The following is a 22,914-nucleotide window of genomic DNA, read 5'->3' as shown; positions in this document are numbered from 1 at the left end:
AACCAATATTGGCACTTGCACTGATTATATTTTCCATCAAAAACTTAAGAAAGGGTAAATTTTGTTTATGATGATTGGGTATGTAAGTAAATTCATACTCCAATGTCTTAACCCTTCCATTAACGCAACTTCTTAGATTGCTCTCCTTTGTCCTGAAGTCCTCTATACAGTTACTTTATTTTAAGTTACACTTATTGACTTTAAACATATTATATACATCAATAATTCCTTTTATTAATTCCAGATGCATTTGATCCATATATCCAACAGGGGGTTTGGTTTTGTTGTCCTAAAATTGATAAGAAATGATATTGCTATCGGTATTTTTGAGGTACCCTCCCCAAAACTAGTTACAAACCTTCTAAGAGGATCCATTAACAGCCACCACACCGTAAAGGATTTAATTAATCATATCGGTTCAGTGGTTAGAGAGATCCTTTGCTACATACAGAGAGACACTTTTTACTTTTATATAAGGATATAAATAACCTGGATTTTGAAGTTTAGGTTCAGGTAACAAACTCAACTTTCTACCAGATGAAATATTTTGAGATAAAATTTGAAAAAAAAGATATTTTATTACAACAATTATTATTATTTCTAATGATTTATTAAATCCAGGTAAGAAGGAGACATTAGGCTGTTTATTACACTAGTCTCCAAAGTCTTATAATAACCTTGGGGACTTTACCCCAACCCCTAGACGTCCTTGAAGTCATGTCTCAAATACATTTTTTCCCTTGAGTTTTGATTGTCAGTCTGAACAGCCAGAAAGTTAACACTTTTCTTTCTGACAGCTGGAAAGAAGGGTTTGTGACCGCTGGGGCTAGATGGTTTACTGGAACTTCCTAAAAGTGAGCATACAATCTTTAAAATAATTTTCAACTAGATATCAAAACTAGAAAGCTAAATCTACAAATTGATTAAACCTTTAGGTTAGGCTAAGTCAACTTCTTTTAAAAAATACAATTGAGAAGTATTTAGCGGCTACTAAAAGCCTCTAGGGGCATATAAAATGTTTTTTTTTATCTATGTTAGATCAGATATTTACTAAAGTAAGGTTTTTCAGCCGCTAGATGATTTTAGTTATATTTTTTTCAGATTTCTTATGGGAGGGTGGTGGTACCCTCCCACAAATAGCTATAGACCTTTTCAGGACATATGAGAAGCTACTAAGTAAAGGAGAACCATATAAGTTAAGTGGTTAGCGAGAGCCTAAGATACAAAATAGAGTTCCTTTTACTTTAAGGAAACAGTTTTGAAGGATGAATAATAACATTCTTGAAACACTTTGCCTGAATTATCTGTGATCCAGCTAGGATCAGCGGTCAGTAAGGACCTGCTACTTACAGGACTGACCGGTAAATGAAGATGGATTCCGGACAACTTTTCTGCCATTGAACTAAATAATGAATTCTTTTGAAAAACATCTAATAGAAAATTGTGCTTTAACAAGGATGACAACATCCATGAAAGCGAAGCTCTAAAACTATAGGACAAAAGAACATTAACCAGAATATAAATGTATAAAAGTTGAAACAAAATTCTAAATGTGTTAAAAAACTGCTTAAATATAGGATACTGTATACGGACATACTTACATTTTTAGAACTTGATTACAGAGATGCTTTGCTTAAAACAGTGTCCTTTGTTGTCCTAGAAATCAGTTTTCTAAAAATCAAATCAATTGGATAGTTATATCACATAAAAATTTGTTGTTAAAATAGTTAAAATTCAACATACTTAAAATGGACGTACGACATTCTAGTAACAATTATAGAGCTGCTACGCTTTCTAAATCGTACTTACTTAACTACTTCAGGAATAACTATGCAATATTTGGAATCGATAGGACAATTCTAACCTGTTTAAGTTAACAAAAAGAACTAACTGTCCGCGACGTACGTACGGACTTACCCTAAATATAGAAAAGCTTCGCTTTTAAAAATGTTGTTATACCATTGATGATGGTGTTATAAAAAATTCTTACTTTGATAGCATTTGTTGGATGCTGTTAAATGTAGAGGTAAAGGAAGGATTTGGTATGTTCGAGGTTAGGTACCAGGATGCTAGTTTTCCTTAAATATAATCATAAGGAGAGGGTAGGCTGCTAGAATGGATATAGAATTTATTATTTACTTCGTTCATCCAATAGGAGGGGAGGGAAGGCCAAAGGGGCTGGATGGAGGGAATCTCAGCCAGATAGAAGTTTAACTTTATTAGAGTACATGATAATCTGGTGCAAGATCCAAATAATAATAAATGCAATGCTGCTAGTGGTGTTAAATGATCAAACATGCTCTTTAATACGAGGAGTATACACTAGAAAAATCAAAACTCTATCTTTTATAGCCTTTGAGTAAATTAATTTTTGTCCACTTACTCAGACGGACGGATTGACACTAGTTATAGAGTAGCTTGCACCACTGATAACTTTTAATAGAGAAACAACTTTATGTGTCTTGAATCCTGTGTGTCTGTCGATAGGTCTATTTCTTCCTTTCAATAGAGTACTTACTCTTTAATTTCATATGCATGTCCGTCCGTCCGTCTGTCAGTCTGTATTGGCGTAACGTTTTCAGGGCTGATGATTTTCTCGGCTTCTTTTTAAGATAGACAACTGAAATTTTCGGTGAAGTCTGCATGTCGTTCATGCTTCAAAAGATAAAACACTTAATTTTTTAAAGGTTTCGTGGTTTTCTTTGTAGTTTTTTGCATATTCTATTACCTTTTTTCTAGTTATGACAACTAAACATCTGCTCTATAACTCACTTTGTCCGTTTGTCCATTCTATGATTTTTGAACTTTGCTACTTACGGGTGTTGTCATCCTTTTTTTTAAATGTAAATAATAAGGAATAAAATGATTAATTTGTACAATAACTACTTACCAGAAAAATCTCTTATCTGAAAATAAAACAAGTATTATAACATTAAAAGCAAGAATATTGAAAACGTTTAAATTTTTGATTGATTTTGTGACCAAGATCCCCTGATAAAAATAAAATTCTATATTTTGAAGCTCTTTTAAGCACCCATAAAAAAGGGGACAGATTTAAAAACTTTTGGCCAAAGTATCCCCAATGACGTCATATTAGATTAGTCCATTATTATGATATGACGTTATTTAGACTTTTAAAAATGTATATTTTCAATTAAAAAAAACCGCTATCAAAAAAACATTCTGACAATTTGCTCTACTTTCTATTGAGGACATTTTCTAGTTATAGAGTAGCTTCACTTTACAAATAATTGACGTCAAAGTTTTTAAGACAATTAGATATTCAATTGTCATAACAATTATTTCTTATTTTATTGTTTCTTAACAAAGTTATAAAAGATCAAATAAAATAAGATGATTACTTTCAATGATAGCAAAGCTTGTAAGAAATAAATTATTTAAGTGTTCTGTTTAAAGTGGTATAGAAAGAAAGAAAATAGCCTAAAACCATTCTGATACCAATGTGAAGCATACCTAAAATGGAGAACTCAATCCAATCAGTAGCTTTTATAATCTTAAACAACAGACAATAAAAACCTTACTACTTAGTAAATAGAATTCAAATAGAAAATATACCAGCGGCTATGCCTCTAAAAGTCTCAAGGTGTATTTAAGGAGGAAAGGGGAGAAGTCGACCCACCCCCATTTGCAATTTAAGCTTTAAAAAGCAAATGTAAAAAACTTTTTTTGGGGAGGATTTTTTTCTTGGGAGGTTGGATATACCCTCCCCCAAAATAGATTTTTTATAAGCTTCACTGTAAAGGAGAACCAATTCGGTTAGCAGTAGGCGAGATTCTTCGCTACAGACAATAAGAACATTACTACTTTAAATAAAAAGGATTTATTAATTTGAAGTTGAAAAATACCATTGACAAGAGAGGTTAAGTTAAATGTTTGTACAGGCCTACATGGGTTATAGTTTCTTTTATGGATATGGCCCCAAAGAGTAAAAAGCTAAATCTTATATATTTTTTCGTAGAGTAGCTTGCATCATAAGTAAATCTTAACAATAGTCGTTTTATTTTGTAATATTTACAGGGATCCTAAGGGATAAGACAATGGATAACATTTTAAGGTACAGCCCCAGTGATGATAAACAAAATTAGTCTTTATGAAGATAAAAATTATCAATGGAAAAATTTGGACACTAAAAGTTGGGAACTAACCAAACACAATTCAATAAAAGTACCCAAAGTTTTTAGTGACAACGAATAAGATAATGGGGTTATAAAACTTTGGGTAATAATATTAACTCTTCCAGGCATCTAAAGGGATACCACAATGGCCGATAAATTGATGTACATCCACAGTGATAATACACAAAATTAAAATTATCGGTTGAAACATTTGAATACTAAACATTTGTGATAATACACAAAATTAACCCTTCTGTAGATTAAAATTATTGGTTGAAACATTTGAACGCTCAACTTAATTAACCAACCAATCAAAATTCACTAAAGTCCCCAAAGTTGTTAAGCTAAAGAATAAAAAGGCGTTATTATAAAACTGTAGGCACTAGTGTATATAATACATAACCCATTGTCTCCTCTCTCTGTGTGTGTCTCTTTCCTCTCTGATTATTTTATTAAACTTTTTGTTGTCACTTTAACCTAACCAGAGCACTTGATAAGTAAAAAATTTTGCTCTTTTGTTGAAACAAATTATTCAATATAAACCCAAGAGGATGTTTGTTTATATGACAGTCTGTTTCTTAGAATCTCTAAAAATGCATTGTTCCGTAGCAGTTTTTAGGCTATTTTGATTTAATTGTGTTATTATTAAATTTGCTGGGCTCAAAATCATGATGGAGATGTACAAAAATCAGTGTCCAAACTTTTTGTAATTTTGTTTATTATGAATGGAAGAGTACCACAAATTATCGTCCATTGTCTTATACCTCAAGATACCTGGGAATTCTTGATATGTTACAAAATCACCACCAAATCCTGTTATATAAAGAATTTTTTTGGTCTTTAGCTTAGGATTCTAATACTTAATTGATTGAATTCTTGACTTAGAGAAGCTTCACATGTTTCCCGGGATGGTTTTAGGATGCTTTATTTTTAGGTGTCATGGATGGCTTTGGGCTATTTTTATGCCTCTTCGAATGCAAAATCCCCAGAAGCTAGGGACGCAGCCGCTAGTTTTCTCAAAATTCTAACGAATTTGATAAGAAACAGGATTATTGTCTGTCTAATTTCTGTGTGTATGTCTCCGCGAAGCTTAAGATCTCGCAAACCGCTACACTAGGCTGATAAAGTCTTACTTTACAGTAAAGCTTCTTATAACTCAAGGGTATGTTATTTTTAGAGTTAGTACCACCACCTTTTAAAGAGAAATAGCCCCTGGAAAAAATACCTCCACCAACTATTATTTTTTTATTTTTAAATTTAAATGTAAGTAAAGGGTCGATTTAAACCACCTTCCCTCAAGAGCCCTCATAGACCGCTAGTAATTAAATAAAGAAATACCAGGTTTATATTTAGAAAATGCGCCATTGTAACCCTTACCTGTGTCTTTACATGGTAATGTTTTTTCAACTTTTCATATATATCAATTCTAAACAGAAAAGTTATCAAAATTTTGGAACTTTAATTTAATTGCAATATCACCCTTCTACAATGTCAAATTATTAATGATTAATAATAAGATTATAGCTATTTATTGCATCGTATAAGATTAAAACTAGTTTTATTAGATCCAAGAAGTCAAAAGCCCGGGGTAACAAAATCCACGGAAAACTGTCTGTAATTCGAAGCTATACATGATTCGACAAGAACGGATCTTGGACAAAGTAGCCTCGGACAAAGTAGCCTCAGGACATTTACCTAAGAAAAGTAGTCTCCACTGTTAATAAAGGTCATGGCTGCCGCGCTTGGTCCCCTGGCCTGCCTAGCCGCGGGCGCTCGGTCCCCTAGCCTATAACCTAACCTAACCTAACCAATGTTATCCTCAGGACATTTATTTAAGAAAAATATATTCAATTGTTAATACATAGATGGTTTAGAATTTCGTGGATTTTACAAAAAGTGGTTGGTAGATTTTTACAAGTTTTAATATTGTTTTTACAATTTTTAACATTTTTTTTTGCAATTTTTAGGTTGGGTTAGGTTAGGTTATAGGCAAGGGGGCCGAGCGCCCGCGGCTAGGCAGGCCAGGCGGCCGAGCGCTGCGGCCATGACCTTTATTAACAGTGGAGGCTACTTTCCTTAGGAGGCTGCTTTGTCCGAGGCTACTTTGTCCAAGATTCCAAAGAACCGGTTCTAATCCAGAGGATATTAGTCGGTTCTGAAGACTTAGTGGAGTATTTTTTATTTTTATACAAAATTATGACAGCGAATTTAAAAAAATTAAAAGCAATTTTCATCGAGAACAATGATGTATTGATAATACCTGTGGTAAAGACTGGCTGTGTGTAGAGGTGTATGACCGGAGCTATTCTGTATATCAGTTCTAAACAAAATAATTGCAGTTACCCTGACCTAATGGCTAGTCAAGCTTAGAAACTCCCTTCCCGCTCTTTTTTTCAACTAATTTTAGAATAGGGGAAGCTTTTTATGATGCCTAACCTGAAACCCCCTTTTATTTTTAATTTATTTTAAAATAAGGGTGGAGGAGGGGTTTTATGTGCTCGACATGACGCATGTGATAGCTAGAAAAAAATTGCTAGTATTTAGTTCCTGAAATCACGAAACCTCTACAAAAAGACAGACCTGATTTTCTATAAAAAGACAAAACAAAAATATTCATGTACATAAGTAGCACACCATTAAAAGTATAGTTACATTATCGCATCGTATTATAGACACTTTTGCAGATAGAATTGAAATACTATAGGATAAATTCCAGTTTTATTGCCGCAGAGGGAAAACATTAGAGAATTCTTTATGTTTTCCGTAAAAAACTCTATAATACAATGCAAGGCATGATTTTTCAGTGAGGCTTAGAGCAAGTTTTTATCCAGCAGAAATGAATAGGTTTCGTTGACATACAGGAATAGTTATTTATTGCATCGTATTATAGACATCTTACTGTGGGTGTTTAAATGATAAATTACAAAACTGGTATTACTCTTGTGATTTTTGTTTTTTATTCGTGGGAAATAATCTATAATGCGATGCTATACATGATTTATAATTATGCCTGGCAACCGGTTCTAATCCAGCGGATATTAATCGGTTTCAAAGCCATAGAATACAACAAGAAATCAATTATACTGAACAAATTTTATACCTGGCTTTGTGTTTTACTATCAACAAATCAACCATAGCCTAGAAAAATAAAAAAATATAATTATCATGCTAATCTAAAATTTCAGTTTGATGTCAGACTAACCGTTCTTCTTTTTAAACTTAAGATCTCAGTCACAGCAATTGAATGACTTATTGAGATGTTCTTTTCAGGATAGCTTTGTAGATTCTTATGGAAAAAAAGTATTTGAAATGGATAAATTACTTTTCCTTTTTATCAATAGAAAGCTTTCCTGAAAAGGAGAGTTCAATCAGTTAAGTGGGTAGCAATATGTAAGCTAATGCAAACACTCATTTTTATAATATGGCTTACAGATGGAAATACCCTAAAAGAAGATAAACTTTCCTTTTAATGAGGAAATGAGAAATTGTTTGGGAAAATTCCTCACTGTAATCAATGTACACAAATGGCATCAGTGGCCCTTTAACCATTAGTGATATGAGTATTACCCCCCCCCCACCCCCACCCTAACAATAATGAAATCAAGCAATATATGGATGATATGACAGGGGAAAAATTTTCGTCAATTTAGGTTGCTATTTCCCCTACTCATTATTAGTCGGATCATTCATCTAGTAGAAGGTGAGGGGATGGGGTAAAGGGCGGGGATGGGCGATATTGTTGTTTTAGCCTGCTACACGGTTCAATTTGATAGAGAACATGAAAATACGGTGTAAGATCCAAGTGATAATAAATCCATTAGTCAAGTACATGAAAGGAGTGTGAGTTGTCACATGGGGGCTTAAAGGAACATTACTGTAGAGAGTACATTTCTTATAGACCTTTAGAAGGTTTTATTGATATCTATTTATCCAATAATAATTCTTTTCATCGTTTTCCTTTTTTCAGAATCTTTACAAATCATGTAATAAGAAAATGATTATAGGAACATGTCTCGAAATTTCATCTATTTTATCCAAAAAAAAGATAAACAAAATGCATCAAAACAAAATTTTAATTTAATTTTATAGTGTAGAAATCAGAATCTGTGTCTGTGTGTACCTATAGATCTCTGTAACTGCTTTCTCATTTACGGTTTAGCTATTCATATGTTCTGGTAAGGTTTATAACTATATTGGGGGAGGGTACTACCACCCCCCCCCCCCAATACAAATCTCCCAGTATAAAAACCCCACCTAAAATATCTTTTTTTGAGCTAAAAATGAAATAATTTGGCCAGAGTTACCCCTCTATTAAGGGTCTCTAGAGGCGTTGCCACTAGTGTGTAATGTATTGCAACAAAAAAATAGGATTTCTCAAGACTGATAATTCCTTTATCTATGTTTTTATTTGAGTCTTTAATTTGCTATTGACTCTGAAGAGTCACTGTAAAAAATCTCATACATAAATTGCATTACTTGAATGTTTCACCAGATTTACATGTTCTCTAATAAAGTGAAACTCGCAGCGGACTATAATAATGATATCCTCTTCATCCTACTTCTCTTACTGGATGAACAAACTAACCAATAGATGAGTTCCATGTTTTTTCCTTTGTCATATATGAATTCATACAGGAAAGTTTTTTATCAAATATAGGGAAACGCCTGCCTTTCAAAATTAATCGTCGAGATGAAAAGTGTTGATTAAATTAATTACATTGCAGTGTAAGATTTGCTCTGACTCAGCATTGGAGAAAAATAATGAAAAATCTTGCAAACCACATGAAAATACACGTGAATATTTTTCAAGATATGGTATCTCTCAGATGAAGGGGGGGGGGGGCAATTGATTGGACTGTAAAACATACTGGTTCTCGTTTGTTCGCTAAAGAAATAATTAAACGAAAACATCAAATTCTCGTTCATTTCTCATAATGAAAGATCACAGAAAATCTTTTTTGGAGCTTTCTATGGATTTGGAAAGGTTTAGCATGTTGTAACATATATTATATATATCAGAAGGATGTTTGCATCCCCAAACAAACCCCTTTCGCAAGCCCCTCTTCTGTTTTATTGAAAAACTCTTACATCAATTGATAATAGAATCCTTATTCCATGTGTTAAAACCTTTCATAGTACGAAGCAATTTAGTAAGCAAAGCTTTCACATTTTTGTGCTGGTCCAACCGTAAGTTCAGACTGTATATCGATGAAAAACTTTTGGATAATTTCATTTTATACTAGAAGCTGAGCTACTAGCCTCAAGGGGAATTATAAACTTTGAGCTACAAGAACAGGCCTAGTCCTATATAAAGCTTTCCTAATATTGAGAAATCAATCTATTTGCCCTTATAATTTTGATTTATTATCCGTGGAAAGCTGTCTATAATACGATACAATAATAGTATGAATCATGAATCAAACATTTTTCCACTTTATTTATCTATTTATTCTTTAATCAATTTGTAATGACGAAATATAACTAATGATAAAAAAATGAATAATCTACTAATATATTTTTGTCCTTTTAAGTCGGTCTAAAGGAATTGACAATAAATTTGTGTGTATAATAAAGGTACTAAGAAAGAGAGGTAATGTCTGATTGAGCCAATAAATGAATCGCATCGGAGCATACATGAAATCTCATTGGTTGAATTAAACTGAAGTTTTCTAGATTTTTCATTAGAGTTAATTAGAGCTGTTCTTTCAACTTTTACTCGAATCAAGTCCATCACATGAAGTACTGCCTTCATATTGTTGTTTCACATCTATGTTTTATCTGTGCATTAATAATAAATATGCTTCATCTATTGCAATCGTTTTAAAATAATAAAAATCCCTCTATGAATTTAAGTTAATAAAATCATATTTTTTTCTTGAGTTTCTATTCAAACAAAAAAATAATATCTCGGACTTCAAATGTACATGATTTATAATCTTTAATTCGTATCTATTATAAACATTTAAAATACATAAATTCATAGTTTGTTTCATGTTTACCTCGAAATAAATTATATAAAAATAAAATAACAACAAATAGCAATACAACAGTACGTTCGTTACGTTTTAACAGGACCTTGCGTAGTACTGTGTTTACACTGTACACATATGGGTAAAAGGAAAGGGCATATTTTTTTCATTTTGTTCATATAAAGAGTCAGCTGTAAATAGTCGAATTTCTTAAGATAAAGCTTTTCTCACGAAAATTATATCGTGTTAAAATTTATTTTCTAGTATAGTGTAAAGCATATTACAAATCCTTTAATAAGTTAGCTATGAATTGTTGAATTCCTTAATATAAAGTTAGCTTTCTAGAAATTATATACTCAAAAAATTTTAGTTTTTTGTCAGCTGGAAAAGTTCCTTCGTCAGATTTACGAAAAAGGGGTTCACACTATAGTTCTTCTCTCCTATTTCTATTGTGTGTATATCCCTTTTGCATATTAAAATTATTGGTGGCAAATTTGTAATACAACTTTCGAATAAACCTATTTAACAAGGATGACAACATCCATAAAAGCGAAGCACTGAAACGGTAGGACAAACGGACATTGACACTTGTATAGTGTCAGAATTGAATAATCTGAATATAAATGTTTAAGAGTCGAAGTAAAATTGTAAGTAAATTTGTTGAAAAACTGCTTGATACAGAATAATGTTTATGAATATACTTACATTTTTAGGATTTGATTATAGAGTTGCTTCGCTTATAATATTGAACTATGTTGTCCCAGGAATCAGATCAATCGGATAATTAGATCACATAAAAATTTGTTGTTAAAAAGTAAAAAACATGTTTAAAATGGGCGTACGGACATTCTGGTAATGATTATAGAGTTGCTACGCTTTCTAAGTCATATCTAATTACTATAGGAATCACCATGCAAAGTTTGAAATCGATAGGATGCCTAAATTAACGAAAAAAGCTATCCGTCTCGGACGTACGTACGGACCCTAATTATAGAAAAGATTTCCTTTTAAAAACCTACTCAGAATGTAATATAAAGTTTTTAAACCTACGAATGAGAGGACTGTTTATAGCACTAGTATGGTATATAGTCCATTGTGTTTTCCCTTGTAGGAGAGGGGCAGCTTGTAATATTCAGCCTATAGGCCTTATATCTTAATTCGAAAAAAAATCACGAAACATATACGTGATTTTATGCTGTCGTTGGTGGGCAGCACATAGTAAATTTGACCATTTTATCTGCCCCTCCCCCAAATATTATTTTTAATTTATTTCGCTAGTTGACTATACCGATCATTCCTGGTTATATTGCAAATTCTTTAGAAATTTGATAAAGTGAAGAAACAATTGAGACTTTTTCCAACTTAAATGGCAGCTCAAAATAAATACTGAATGTATTACCGTGGTATTCAACCCGCGACCGTGGCTCAACACGTAGCGCATCCACTCGTCGTCGGGAAGGTGATAGGTTCGAATCTCGGACCAACACCGCGTCATAACTGAAGACGTTAAAAATGGTTCCTACTGCTGCTATGTCAGATGCGCGACATAAATAGTTAGAGTAGGGGGAATGCCTTGGCCCAAAACAGGCGCAACTCGTTACCATGCACAGTTGGGACTTCTCAGACAAAGGTCGTGCATCACAGATAGTTGGTTGTCTGTTGGATGTTACTTAACCTAATATCCTTGGGTGTTTGGACAGAGAATGGTGCGTAACAGTCATCCTTAGTTCTCCTGGATTGCTGGACCAGGACCTGGACAGTACATCAAGTCGATAAGGTCCTTGACTGCAATCCCGCCCGTACGAGGTAATTGAAATTACCGTGTTATTTGATTTAACCATCCAATGAAGACATGTCTGTCCAGTGTACCTGTCCTAAACATAAATATTTATATCCATCTGTCTGTCTATCTATCTATCTATGTTGTATCTATTTATTTAACAATCCAATGAAGACATGTCTGTCCAGTGTACCTGTCCTAAACATAAATATCTATATCCATCTGTATATCTGTCTATCCATCTATTCATCTAATTATCTATCTTTCTATCTATCATTCTATCTATCCTTCTATATATTAGGGTTGGGCCGGATATCCGGTGTGGCCGGATACAGGGCCGGATACCCGGCCGGATATCCGATCTATCTATCTATCTATCTATCTATCTATCTATCTATCTATCTATCTATCTATCTATCTATCTATCTATCTATCTATCTATCTATCTATCTATCTATCTATCTATCTATCTATCTATCTATCTATCTATCTATCTATCTATCTATCTATCTATCTATCTATCTATCTATCTATCAATCTATCTATCTATCTATCTATCTATCTATCTATCTCTCTATCTATCTATCTATCTATCTATCTATCTATCTATCTATCTATCTATCTATCTATCTATCTATCTATCTATCTATCTATCTATCTATCTATCTATCTATCTATCTATCTATCTATCTATCTATCTATCTATCTATCTATCTATCTATCTATCTATCTATCTATCTATCTATCTATCTATCTATCTATCTATCAATCTATCTATCTATCTATCTATCTATCTATCTATCTATCTATCTATCTATCTATCTATCTATCTATCTATCTATCTATCTATCTATCTATCTATCTATCTATCTATCTATCTATCTATCTATCTATCTATCTATCTATCTATCTATCTATCTATCTATCTATCTATCTCTCTATCTATCTATCTATCTATCTATCTATCTATCTATCTATCTATCTATCTATCTATCTATCTATCTATCTATCTATCTATCTATCTATCTATCTATCTATTTATCTATCTATCTATCTATCTATCTATTTATTTATCTATCTTTCTATCTATCTATATATCTATTTATCGATGTATCTATATATGCATCTATCTAGTATATATCTATTTAACAATCCAATGAAGATATGTCTGTCCAGTGTACCTGTCCTAAACATAAATATTTATATCCACTTATCTATCTATCGATAAAGGAAAATATAACCTGCCCCATCCCATAGCATGTTAATTTTTATATCTTTTTACGTAAGTTCTTTCTGTCCAATAATTTTTAATAGTCATCATAGACATGTCTTGACTATTTTTACCAGAAAATTAATTTGTAGAATCTTTTAATTATAGAAATTGTGTGAAAGTGACATGAACAATTCTCCCTCAGGTCTTTTATCCGCCGCTTCTATGTGCCGCAGTTTGGCGGCTTTAGCCGATAATCATGTTGTTATTAGACGGCTGGCTACTGATTTGAATAGGTGACTAGGTAGCGGATGAATATATAATTATGATTTGCGGCTGCGGCTGAGAAAAGATCTAATTAAAGAATCTTAAAGGATAAAACAATAGAGATAAATTGACCCACACCTTAATTCTAGATTAAAATGGTGGTAAAGTTTGGGCACATTTAGTTTGTACCAATAAATAAGGATTTTAAAATGTTTTGACCCAACTAATGAGAGAACGTACTTATAAAACTTTAGGGAGCAGTATAATTTAGAATGTAAGGTTCCCACTGGACTCGACTACAGATGATGTTTTTTTTTTAAGCTGACACACTGCTATGGTTAAAGATTGGAAAAAGTGCTGGTTGCAGTTACAAATTGTTTAGTATAGCCTGCTAGGGAAGGATGGGAAATTGGACTGTAAAAAAGTCTAGTACCTAATTTTTTATTATCCACTTTATCTTATTAGTTGCCTTAAAAACTTTGGATACTGAATTTTAATTAGTTGGCTTCCAAACTATAAAGTAGTCCCCAAACATTTTAAACCTGTTTTGAAAAAGTTTGGGACTGCTTGCTTCTAAATTTTTCTCAGATTCTTAATACAAAGAAGAAGTTTTGATTAAAAATCATTTTTCTTTTTATATTTTTAGCAGCTATTCTATAATTCAATTTGTATGTCCGTCAGTCTGTCTGTAAGTCTGCCTGTACAGTGATAGAGGAAATGTAATTTTCTAGGCTTTTATTTAAGATAGACAGCTATTTTTTTTATTCTCTGTACTAATAAGCATCCAGTATTTAACTTACAATATCCTTCGGTCTTCAAAAGACATAAATATTTTCAGTTAATTTTGTTATTTTTCTATTACTTATCTCTCTTTTATGATAGCTGAACATTTGCAATAAAGTTTAATTTGTGTGTTTGTTTATCTATAATACAAAGTAGAATGATGTCTGTCCGTTCGTCTGTCTGTCCGTCTGTCTGTCCGTCTGTCTGTCCATCTGTCCATCCCTTAAGATCTCGGTAACCACTAAACCGATCGGATTCTACTCTTCAGGGTATATACCTACTGTACCTACTGGTCCTGTGGTGGTTAGAGGCTACTGCGCTACTTATGTATGTTGTCATATGTACAAATAACATTCTTATTTTATACGTCTGAAGTTGACAATTTATAATTATAAATCATTAAATGACAAACTGTGCACCTTTTACATTCGTCATATTACTAAATATATGTATTTTTCATCCCACAGGTGAAATTTTATTTATTTTATTATTATAATTTGTAATAAAGTTTTCTTATTCGTAGGCTCAACAGCTTTGGTGTCATGTTATAAAATTTAGATTGGTTGGATTATTAAGTTGAGTGTTCAAACGTTTGAACCACTTATTATAATCTACGATAAAAGAAAATTAAGTTCCTCGGCCATTGTCTTAACCCTTTAGATCCCTGCCAATACAATTAAAAAGTAAACATATAAAGAAATTAAACGGTCAAAGTAGCACAGCTAATATGAAAAGAGGGTATGTCTCTTTTTTAACCGATTTTTTTGATCATATTTCAAGTTCTGGACCCTACTGAAAAATCCTGTATTGTATCGTATCATAGATATTTTTATTTATGATAAAAATAATACCAGTTATGTTCGGCCCATTGGGCCAACAAAATTTTAATCAATCTCACAAGTTTTCAATAAATTTTTTATCCGTGGAAAGGTGTCTATAATACGATAAGATAAAAAATTTAATACAAACCTGATAATTTACTAGGTCTGCTTCCTCATCAAGTCTTCTTTTAATTTCCTCAAGAAAAAAAGAAGAATATGAATGAAAAAAAATACAAATAAATCTCGTGGAATATTCTCTAATAGCGGCTACGCCCCTAGCGGCACTGTCAAGAGGATAAGAATATTATAAATAAACATTAGTTTCAATAAAATAACAAGGATGACAACATCCATGAGTAGTGAAGCACAAAGATTTATGGATGGACAATTAGACAAAGTGGGTTTAATTTTAAATATGATTGATCAGCTGTTATTAAAAAATAAATTGGGAAAATATGCAATAAATCACGAAACCTTTAGAAAAAAATAAGTATTTATTTCTTTTTAAGTATGATCCACAGGCCGTCGGACCAAGTGAATTATATGCTTGGTGGAACATGAAATCTTAACAAAATATTCCAGTTGTCTATTTAAAATAGCAGCCAAGAAAATTACATTTTCCCAATAGCGTTACGATGGATGAAAGAACAGACAAAGAAAATTTTAGAGTTGCTACGCATTTTTTGCTTACTTGTGAATTGTTCGAAGCACAGGCCTTAACCCAAGAGATGAGCGCCTTTGATTCTGCTCGTTCTCTCCCACTCAAACTCCTAACAAGAACGATTATGTTCAATAATTTCCAGAGATCTTAAGGAATAAGACAATGGGGGATAAATTATTGATAAAGGTTAGTAAAAGCACCCAAAGTTTTCTAGCTTGGAAATGGGTAAAACATGTTTATTAAAACTTTTGAGTACCAGTATAATTTATAGTTTTTGACAATAGCAAATTTTTTAAAATCACACCCTGTAAAAATTTCATTGGTTTATGTCGACTATATAAATTTCATAAAAGGTGGTCGTCGCTGACATAGTAAATATTTGACAAAATTTTGGATGTATTAATCGAAGAATAGTTACGTCACTTTATATAAGTAAGTACTAGCGGCTTCGCCCCTAGCCTCTAGGGGCTGTGCCCCTAGAGGTGATAAAAAAATTAAGGTGAAATTCGTTAAAGGACCAAGGAAATCTTCAGCAAAAAAAAAAAAAAAAAAAAAAATAGGGGGGGGGGTTTGTTTTTTGGGGGTTGGGGGTGTCCCACCCCCCAAGAAAATAGCTTAAAACCACCACAGGACCAATAGGTATATACCCTGAAGAGTAGAATCCAATCGGTTCAGTGGTTACCGAGATCTTAAGGGACAGACAGACGGACAGACGGATAGACAGACATCGTTCTACTTTGTATTATAGACTACCCTAGCCTCTAGGGGCTTTGCCCCAAGAGGTGATAAAAAAAAATTAAGGCGAAAATCGTAGAGGACCATTGAAATCTCCTTAAAAAAAAAAAAAAAAAAAAATGGGGGGGGGGATTTTGGTTTTTGGGGGGTTTGGGGGTGTCCCACCCCCCCAAGAAAATAGCTTAAAACCACCACAGGACCAATAGGAAGATACCCTGAAGAGTAGAATCCGATCGGTTCAGTGGTTACCGAGATCTTAAGGGACAGACAGACAGACGGACAGACGGACAGACAGACATCGTTCTACTTTGTATTATAGATATCAAAATGCAAATGTTTTTTTTTCAATAAGAAAACTTAAACACTACCTAACACTTTTAATAGAACTATGTCTTTCTAAAAACATATCTTAATTTCAAAAAATAAATTTATATGTGTTAGATTTCGTATTTGCACTGACAAAGCGAAGAAAAAGATAAAAGTAGGTTTGGTGAAAGAAAACTTTTAAATTAATTAAAAAGATTCTTTGGGATTTTTAATTCTTCACGTCAGCTAAATTTCACCCCCCCCCCCCCCGGGTTAACCTCTAATTTAAGTTTGGTTTGACTAACGGATAAATGTAAATAAAGAGTAGAAGCAAAGTGATCCTAAAAAGAGAGGGAGAAAAATAAAAAGAGAAGATGACTCGACATCTTGAATAGCAGCTTAGAATTTTACACAAAGAGGATTAAGGAATTATAGGGCTGCGTTAATAAAATGTAAAAGGCCGATAACTTAAAAGTTCAAATTAACTAAAGAAGATACTATAAAAGATTTAAATTTTTCTTTTTATGAAAAGGTGAATTTCTATAAAATTTGATAAAAAAAATTATATAATGTAAATTGTACAACGTCTAGACGTTACATTTTAAATACTTCAATTGCACTAAATAGGTTTTATTAGGGCTCGACAGCCACTTGTCAGCCGCCTGTAAGCCTCTGGGAAATCAACCTTTTACAATTTAAAAAAAGCTGGAAGTCCTTCGAAGCATTCAAAAGGGTCTAAATTTAAGGATTTGTTTGGTTTGACATGCAGCTGCCGAGCCCTGGGATTAATTATCATACTACATTGAGTACAGTTAGTTAGATTCTAACTTTTTAAAAGCGAGGCTTTTCTATATTTAGGGTCGGTCCGTCCGTCATAAAGGATAGCTTTTTTCGTTAATTTAGGCATGTTAGAATTGTCCTTGCGATTTCAAACTTTGAATGGTGATTTCTGTAGTAGTTAGGTACAATTTAGAAAGCTTAGCAACTCTATAATCACTACCCGAATGTACGTACGTCCATTTTATACATGTTGATTTTTTACTTTTTTAGCAACAAATTTTTTTATGATCTAATTATCCGATTGATCTGATTTTTGGAATACTGATTGCTGGGACAACAAAGTATAATATTATAAGTGAAGCAACTCTATAATCAAGTTCTAAAAATGTAAGTTTGTCCAAGTCCATAAACATTATCCTGTATCAAGTAATTTTTCAACAAATTTACTTACAATTTTGATTGACTCTTATACATTTATATTCTAATTATTCAGTTCTGACAATATACATGTGTTCATGTTCTTTTGACCTACCGTTTCAGAGCTTCGCTTTTATAGATGTTGTCATCCTTGTTTTGTGTGTAAAATAGTTTTCCTTCAGATAAACTCACTTAATGTATTCCTTTTGATTAACTATGTTTTTCAAACATCATTGTTACTATAGGAATTAAAGTAATATATATAGACACTTTGTATTATAGATAGAGTGATAAATAGTATTTGTAACCCTGTTCCTTTCTCAAAGGCCTTGTACCGTCTGTGGGTTGGGTCTTTCAAATCAGCTGAATCTTTCAAAAATGTAAATACAACCGGGTGCTGGCAAAAGAACAAAAAGCAAATTGGAAACTAATGTAAACACAAGGACGCCCAAGCTTTTTACTTTGAATGAGGGGTTCCATACGTTTAAGGGGAGTAATCTAACGTATTTTTGTAAAATAAGAGATTTCAAAGTCTAAAGGGGTGAACACCCCTTTACCCCTTTTCTTGGACGTCTATGTATGATGCAATGATATTTGCATTCATCCTAGTTAAATTCGTTTTGCATTGTCTAAATACTATTCAATTGTTGAAAAATATTTTGAAAAATATCTACTGATCTCAAAAAACTGACAATAACCCAATTACTTAAAATAAGGACATAGTTAATTTGCCACCACCTGAGAGAGAGAGCTCAACCCTTTATGGAAAAATAATTGAAAACAACGTAAATTTAGGCAAAAAATAAATTTGGGAACATCTGCAATATATTAGTTCTACATTTGTTGCTAGATGTCACTAAAAACTTGATAATTTTGATTTGCAACAAAGTATTCACATCATTAGGAAAAATGACTTATTAATCACAAATAACTAGGTTTAAAAATGCAGTATTGTAAATCGGAAAAGATGATTATGAATATAATTGTATAGTCAGGAGCCTAGTTGTGAAAAATTGATAATGGCAGTTTTATATACTTCACTTAAGTTTAGACAGAAATGGCAATTTTACACAAAAATTGTCCCTTTCTTTTTCAAAAAGCAGAAGAAAGCATTAAACTGCTGAAATTAGAAAGCAAAGATTAATGAAATTAATTTTCGTCTGCAACGCTCTAGGTCTTTGCAATTGGAAATCAAATAGTAAGCTCTTTATACATCTATACTACAAATTTATTCTATAGGATATGATCGTCTTTGTTAAAAAAATCCTTTTTGTCTTTTAAAATTTACGTAAAAAAAGAGATGCACACCACTGATTCCATTCTAGTAGAATTCAACTAATTTTAACGTTACTTAGAAGGGTGAAAGTACTTGGTATATTTTAAAAACCTTGAAGGGACATTTAGAAGCTACAATATAAAGGAGAGCCATATTGGTTCACTGGTAAGCGAGATCTGTGTACAGAAAGGGGAAAACTTGAACCTAAGCTGCGCCTCTAGCATATAGGGCTTTGAAATAGCCTAAACTAAAGCCATCCTAATACTTTAATTTAAGAATAAAATAGCCTAAAACCAAACCGTGACCTCTATGTAGCTTAATCCTAAAATATAGAACCCTATCGATTTCGCGAGATCTTAACAGACAAACAAACAAAAAATAACTACTTTATAGAAAGATCTATTTTAGTTTTATGTCTTTTTTTTTGAAAAAAATGTTAATTTCTTATAAAAACCAATTTTTGTTAAAAAAGATAATCTTAGCTTATCTCAAAATACTAACATTACTTTTCATGAATATTATTACTTCCAGAGATATTAAGGGATAAGATTATGGACGAGAAATTTATCACAGTGCGTATTAAGGTGCTTTAACTTTTGTGTCAGAACAAGTTTTTTTTTTATAAAGTTCTTCATAAAACCACTCCTTAACTTAGTTGATTCATGGCCATTTTTATCAGTTGCTTTGCTGAGGTCACGGAAATGCAGCCTTAAATTAATCATATATAGAGTGGTTTTATGACAGACTTTATAAAAAAAACTTGTTCAAAATTTTAAATAAATAATCTTTGCTTTTTTTGTCATGATTATGCGGTAACTCCTAGTGGATGAAAATAGAACTTGAAATTTTCAAATCTAATTTTCTCAAAAACGGCTGCATTTTAGATTTTATTGAAAAGTGAAATGAATTTACCTAACCTATATAATGAAATGCACTATGTCCCAATTTGGGTTCTGACACAAAAGTCAAAGCACCTTCATACGCACTATGTTATGTTCATTCCGAATGATGATGATAAACTAAATTTCCCCCTCTCTGGAATAAAGTTTAGGGATTGGAATCAACCAATCCAGATCCAATAAAAGTACCTAATGTTTTTGAAGCAATCAAATAAGATTCTTAAGCTCTGGGTACCAGTATTTCTTTGTATTCCAATATCCCATCCCTCCCTGGTTATTTCAAAATTGAACAAGGATAAAAAAAATACATTGAAACGAAGCTGAACAAGTCAGACAAAGGGTCAAAAAAGAAAATTGAAGATTAACTCTTCATATTGAACCTATAATTTGGAGTGAAGCTACTCCGTAAATCTCTTTGTCAGTCCTCCCTTAAAATCAAATTTACTCAGACATTATATTAAATAGATTGCATAATTTTTGTTGAAAAATCAACCATTTTACCAATAAGCATCCTGTAAAAAAAATTATTAGGTCCGCTGGTCTGTCTGTCGGGTAGGCAAATTAAGGAAAATGAGTTTTATTCTAACATTTTTTTAAGTTAAAGATAAAATAGCTTTAAATACTTCAGATAATGACTAACAAATAAAAATGCTTTCTTAGATTATATCTTATCTCTCTAAGAATCTTTATTTAAGGTTTAGTTGAAAAGGAAATTTCTATCATAATATCCTTACAGACGGACAAAAAACAGTACTGCTGCGACTCTCAAAATAATTAACGTAAAAAAACAGGGGAAAATTAAAATCAAAAGATTTTTTTTTTAAATTTAAGTTTAGTTTTATAAATATTAATATAATTATAAAACTAATCCTTTTTGATACTTAAAAACAATGAATTTATGATGTAAAAACACGTTTTAATGAATTTTCAAAAATAAAAAAGGATGGTACTTTTATTTTTTCCCCTTTGAAATTAGGGTATGTCTGTCAATCCGTCCGTCCGTCCGCAATAGATAGCTGACATCGTTATTTTGTAAGGTAAATTTGAATGTTCGTTTTGCTTTTCATCTGATCTATTAATCTTCTCTTTTAAGGATGTTATTATCCTTGTTACTTCTTAAAATAATAAATTATTGATGGAGACATATTTTAATGAATTTATAAAAATAAAACTTATATTATTATAAAAGCAAAGCTTTTTTATATCAAGGGTCGGTCTAAACGCCAATCCGTATTTAAAAGCAGATAAAAAAAACTGCTATATTATTTAATAGGCAAAAAAGGATCTACACTTTAAAAATCATACTTGTAATTTTAAATCCACTGAAAAAATCTAACTTACTCTGTTATACTTATGTGCGGACTGACGTTCGGATGGGCTACCCTAGTTGTGGTGTAGCTACGCTGCTAAGAAATGTGTTTACCTTGTTGATAAATAATGCGCAGGGCATCTCTGAAAAATAACACAATTATGTCAGAGATTGATAGCTCAATGAAAGAGATTTTAATTATTTTAAAGTTCCTAGTAGATCATCTCTTATTAAAAAAAACAAGAATAGTTATTTCTCGCATCGTATTAAAAACTGCTTTCCGCGGATATAGAATGTACAATTTTAAGATTAAAACCAGTTTTTTTAGTCCCTAGGTGCCGAAGGCATGGGCTAAAAAACTGGTTTTAATCTTATGATTGTAAATTTTTATATTCGTAGAAAGCTGGATATAATACGATGCTAGACATAGTTTTTTCGTATGGATGAGAACCGGTTCCTATCCACAGGATTCGAATGAATACGAGAATAGTTATTTCTCGCATCGTATTATAAACGGCTTTCCGCGGATATAGAATGTACAGTTATAAGATTAAAACTAGTTTTTTTAGCCCCCTGGTGCCGAAGGCACCGGCTAAAAAAACTTGTTTTAATCTTATGATTGTTCATTTTTATATTCGTAGAAAGCTGGATATAATACGATGCTAGACATAGTTTTTTCGTATGGATGAGAACCGGTTCCTATCCACCAGATTCGAATGAATACGAGAAAATACTTTACGACAGGTTATGTTAGGTTATAATGGGTAAAGAAGTAAAGGGCATATGGGTGGTCAAGGCCTCGCAGCTGAAAGGAAACTACCCGCACCACTTGCGAGAGGTGGTTTTTTTTTGTGCCCACCAGGAACTTTGAGAGAAAGCAACATCTACTAACAATTTATATAATTATTCTATACACTTGATTTTTTGGAGTATTGATTCTTTACACGATTAGGAACAATAATATGAGAGGCGTCTCTATAATCAAGTCTTTTATTGTACGTATGTCTAAATAAGCATCCTGTATTTACGTAATTTTAGGCTTTTGTTAGACTTTTAAATAATATTATACATGTATTTAATAAATCGTTTACTCTGTTAATTTTCTTTTGTTTGAAGAGGATTAAAGTCCCTCAGCAGATTATAACGCCATACGATAGAATAGCCAATGAGAGGACAGTATTCACTGTAATTGACCAATGCAATGGTAAATTTTATGCTGGCATCTTATTGGTTATTTATCGTATGACGTCATAATCTGATGAGGGACTTTAATCATCTTTCTTTTGTATTACCATCTAAAAGCGAAATTTATAAAACTTTTGAAAAACATTACATTCTGAATCAATAATGATAATTTTTATTAAATGGCAGTAACAAATAGAATTCTTTTGTCCATTGAGAATAAAAATTGAAAAGGCACACCTTCTTATTTTGAAGCATTTTCAGCGTATAAAACTTATTTTTACTTTTAATAATTATGTTTTATGTAACACTAAAAATGAAATACTGAAATGCTTTTAAAATGGAAGTTATTAAAAATTGAATGTAAATTTTAAAATATTTTT

At 32.0% G+C, this 22,914-nt stretch overlaps 1 protein-coding gene across 1 annotated transcript; it reads right to left on the bottom strand.

Moving 5' to 3' along the window:
- Positions 1 to 228: 228 nt before the first annotated feature.
- Positions 229 to 22,872, bottom strand: LOC145326200 (uncharacterized). Its single transcript, XM_080169365.1, has 13 exons — positions 22,772 to 22,872; positions 21,464 to 21,492; positions 15,658 to 15,736; positions 15,115 to 15,162; positions 11,926 to 11,979; positions 7,237 to 7,274; positions 6,397 to 6,456; positions 5,514 to 5,562; positions 2,891 to 2,906; positions 1,991 to 2,078; positions 1,296 to 1,402; positions 490 to 848; positions 229 to 289 (listed from the first exon to the last, which is right to left on the bottom strand). Exons 1-12 carry the CDS (start codon positions 22,787 to 22,789, stop codon positions 700 to 702), a joined length of 735 nt encoding a protein of 244 aa, XP_080025491.1. The 5' UTR covers positions 22,790 to 22,872; the 3' UTR covers positions 229 to 289; positions 490 to 699.
- Positions 22,873 to 22,914: the final 42 nt, after the last annotated feature.

Source organism: Acartia tonsa, chromosome 8, assembly GCF_053477335.1.
Source record: "Acartia tonsa isolate MP-2025a chromosome 8, ASM5347733v1, whole genome shotgun sequence".
NCBI lineage: Eukaryota > Metazoa > Arthropoda > Copepoda > Calanoida > Acartiidae > Acartia > Acartia tonsa.
This window is presented reverse-complemented; position numbering and strand designations above follow the sequence as displayed.

Bases quoted from the DNA above. Each gene is read 5' to 3' on its own strand.
- LOC145326200 (XM_080169365.1), bottom strand. The intron at 11,980-15,114 runs GTTTGTATTAAA...ATTTATGTTTAG, and splicing joins CAGACCTAGTAAATTATCAG to GACAGGTACACTGGACAGAC. The intron at 1,403-1,990 runs GTAAGAATTTTT...TTCATTATTTAG, and splicing joins ATCCAACAAATGCTATCAAA to TTCAATGGCAGAAAAGTTGT.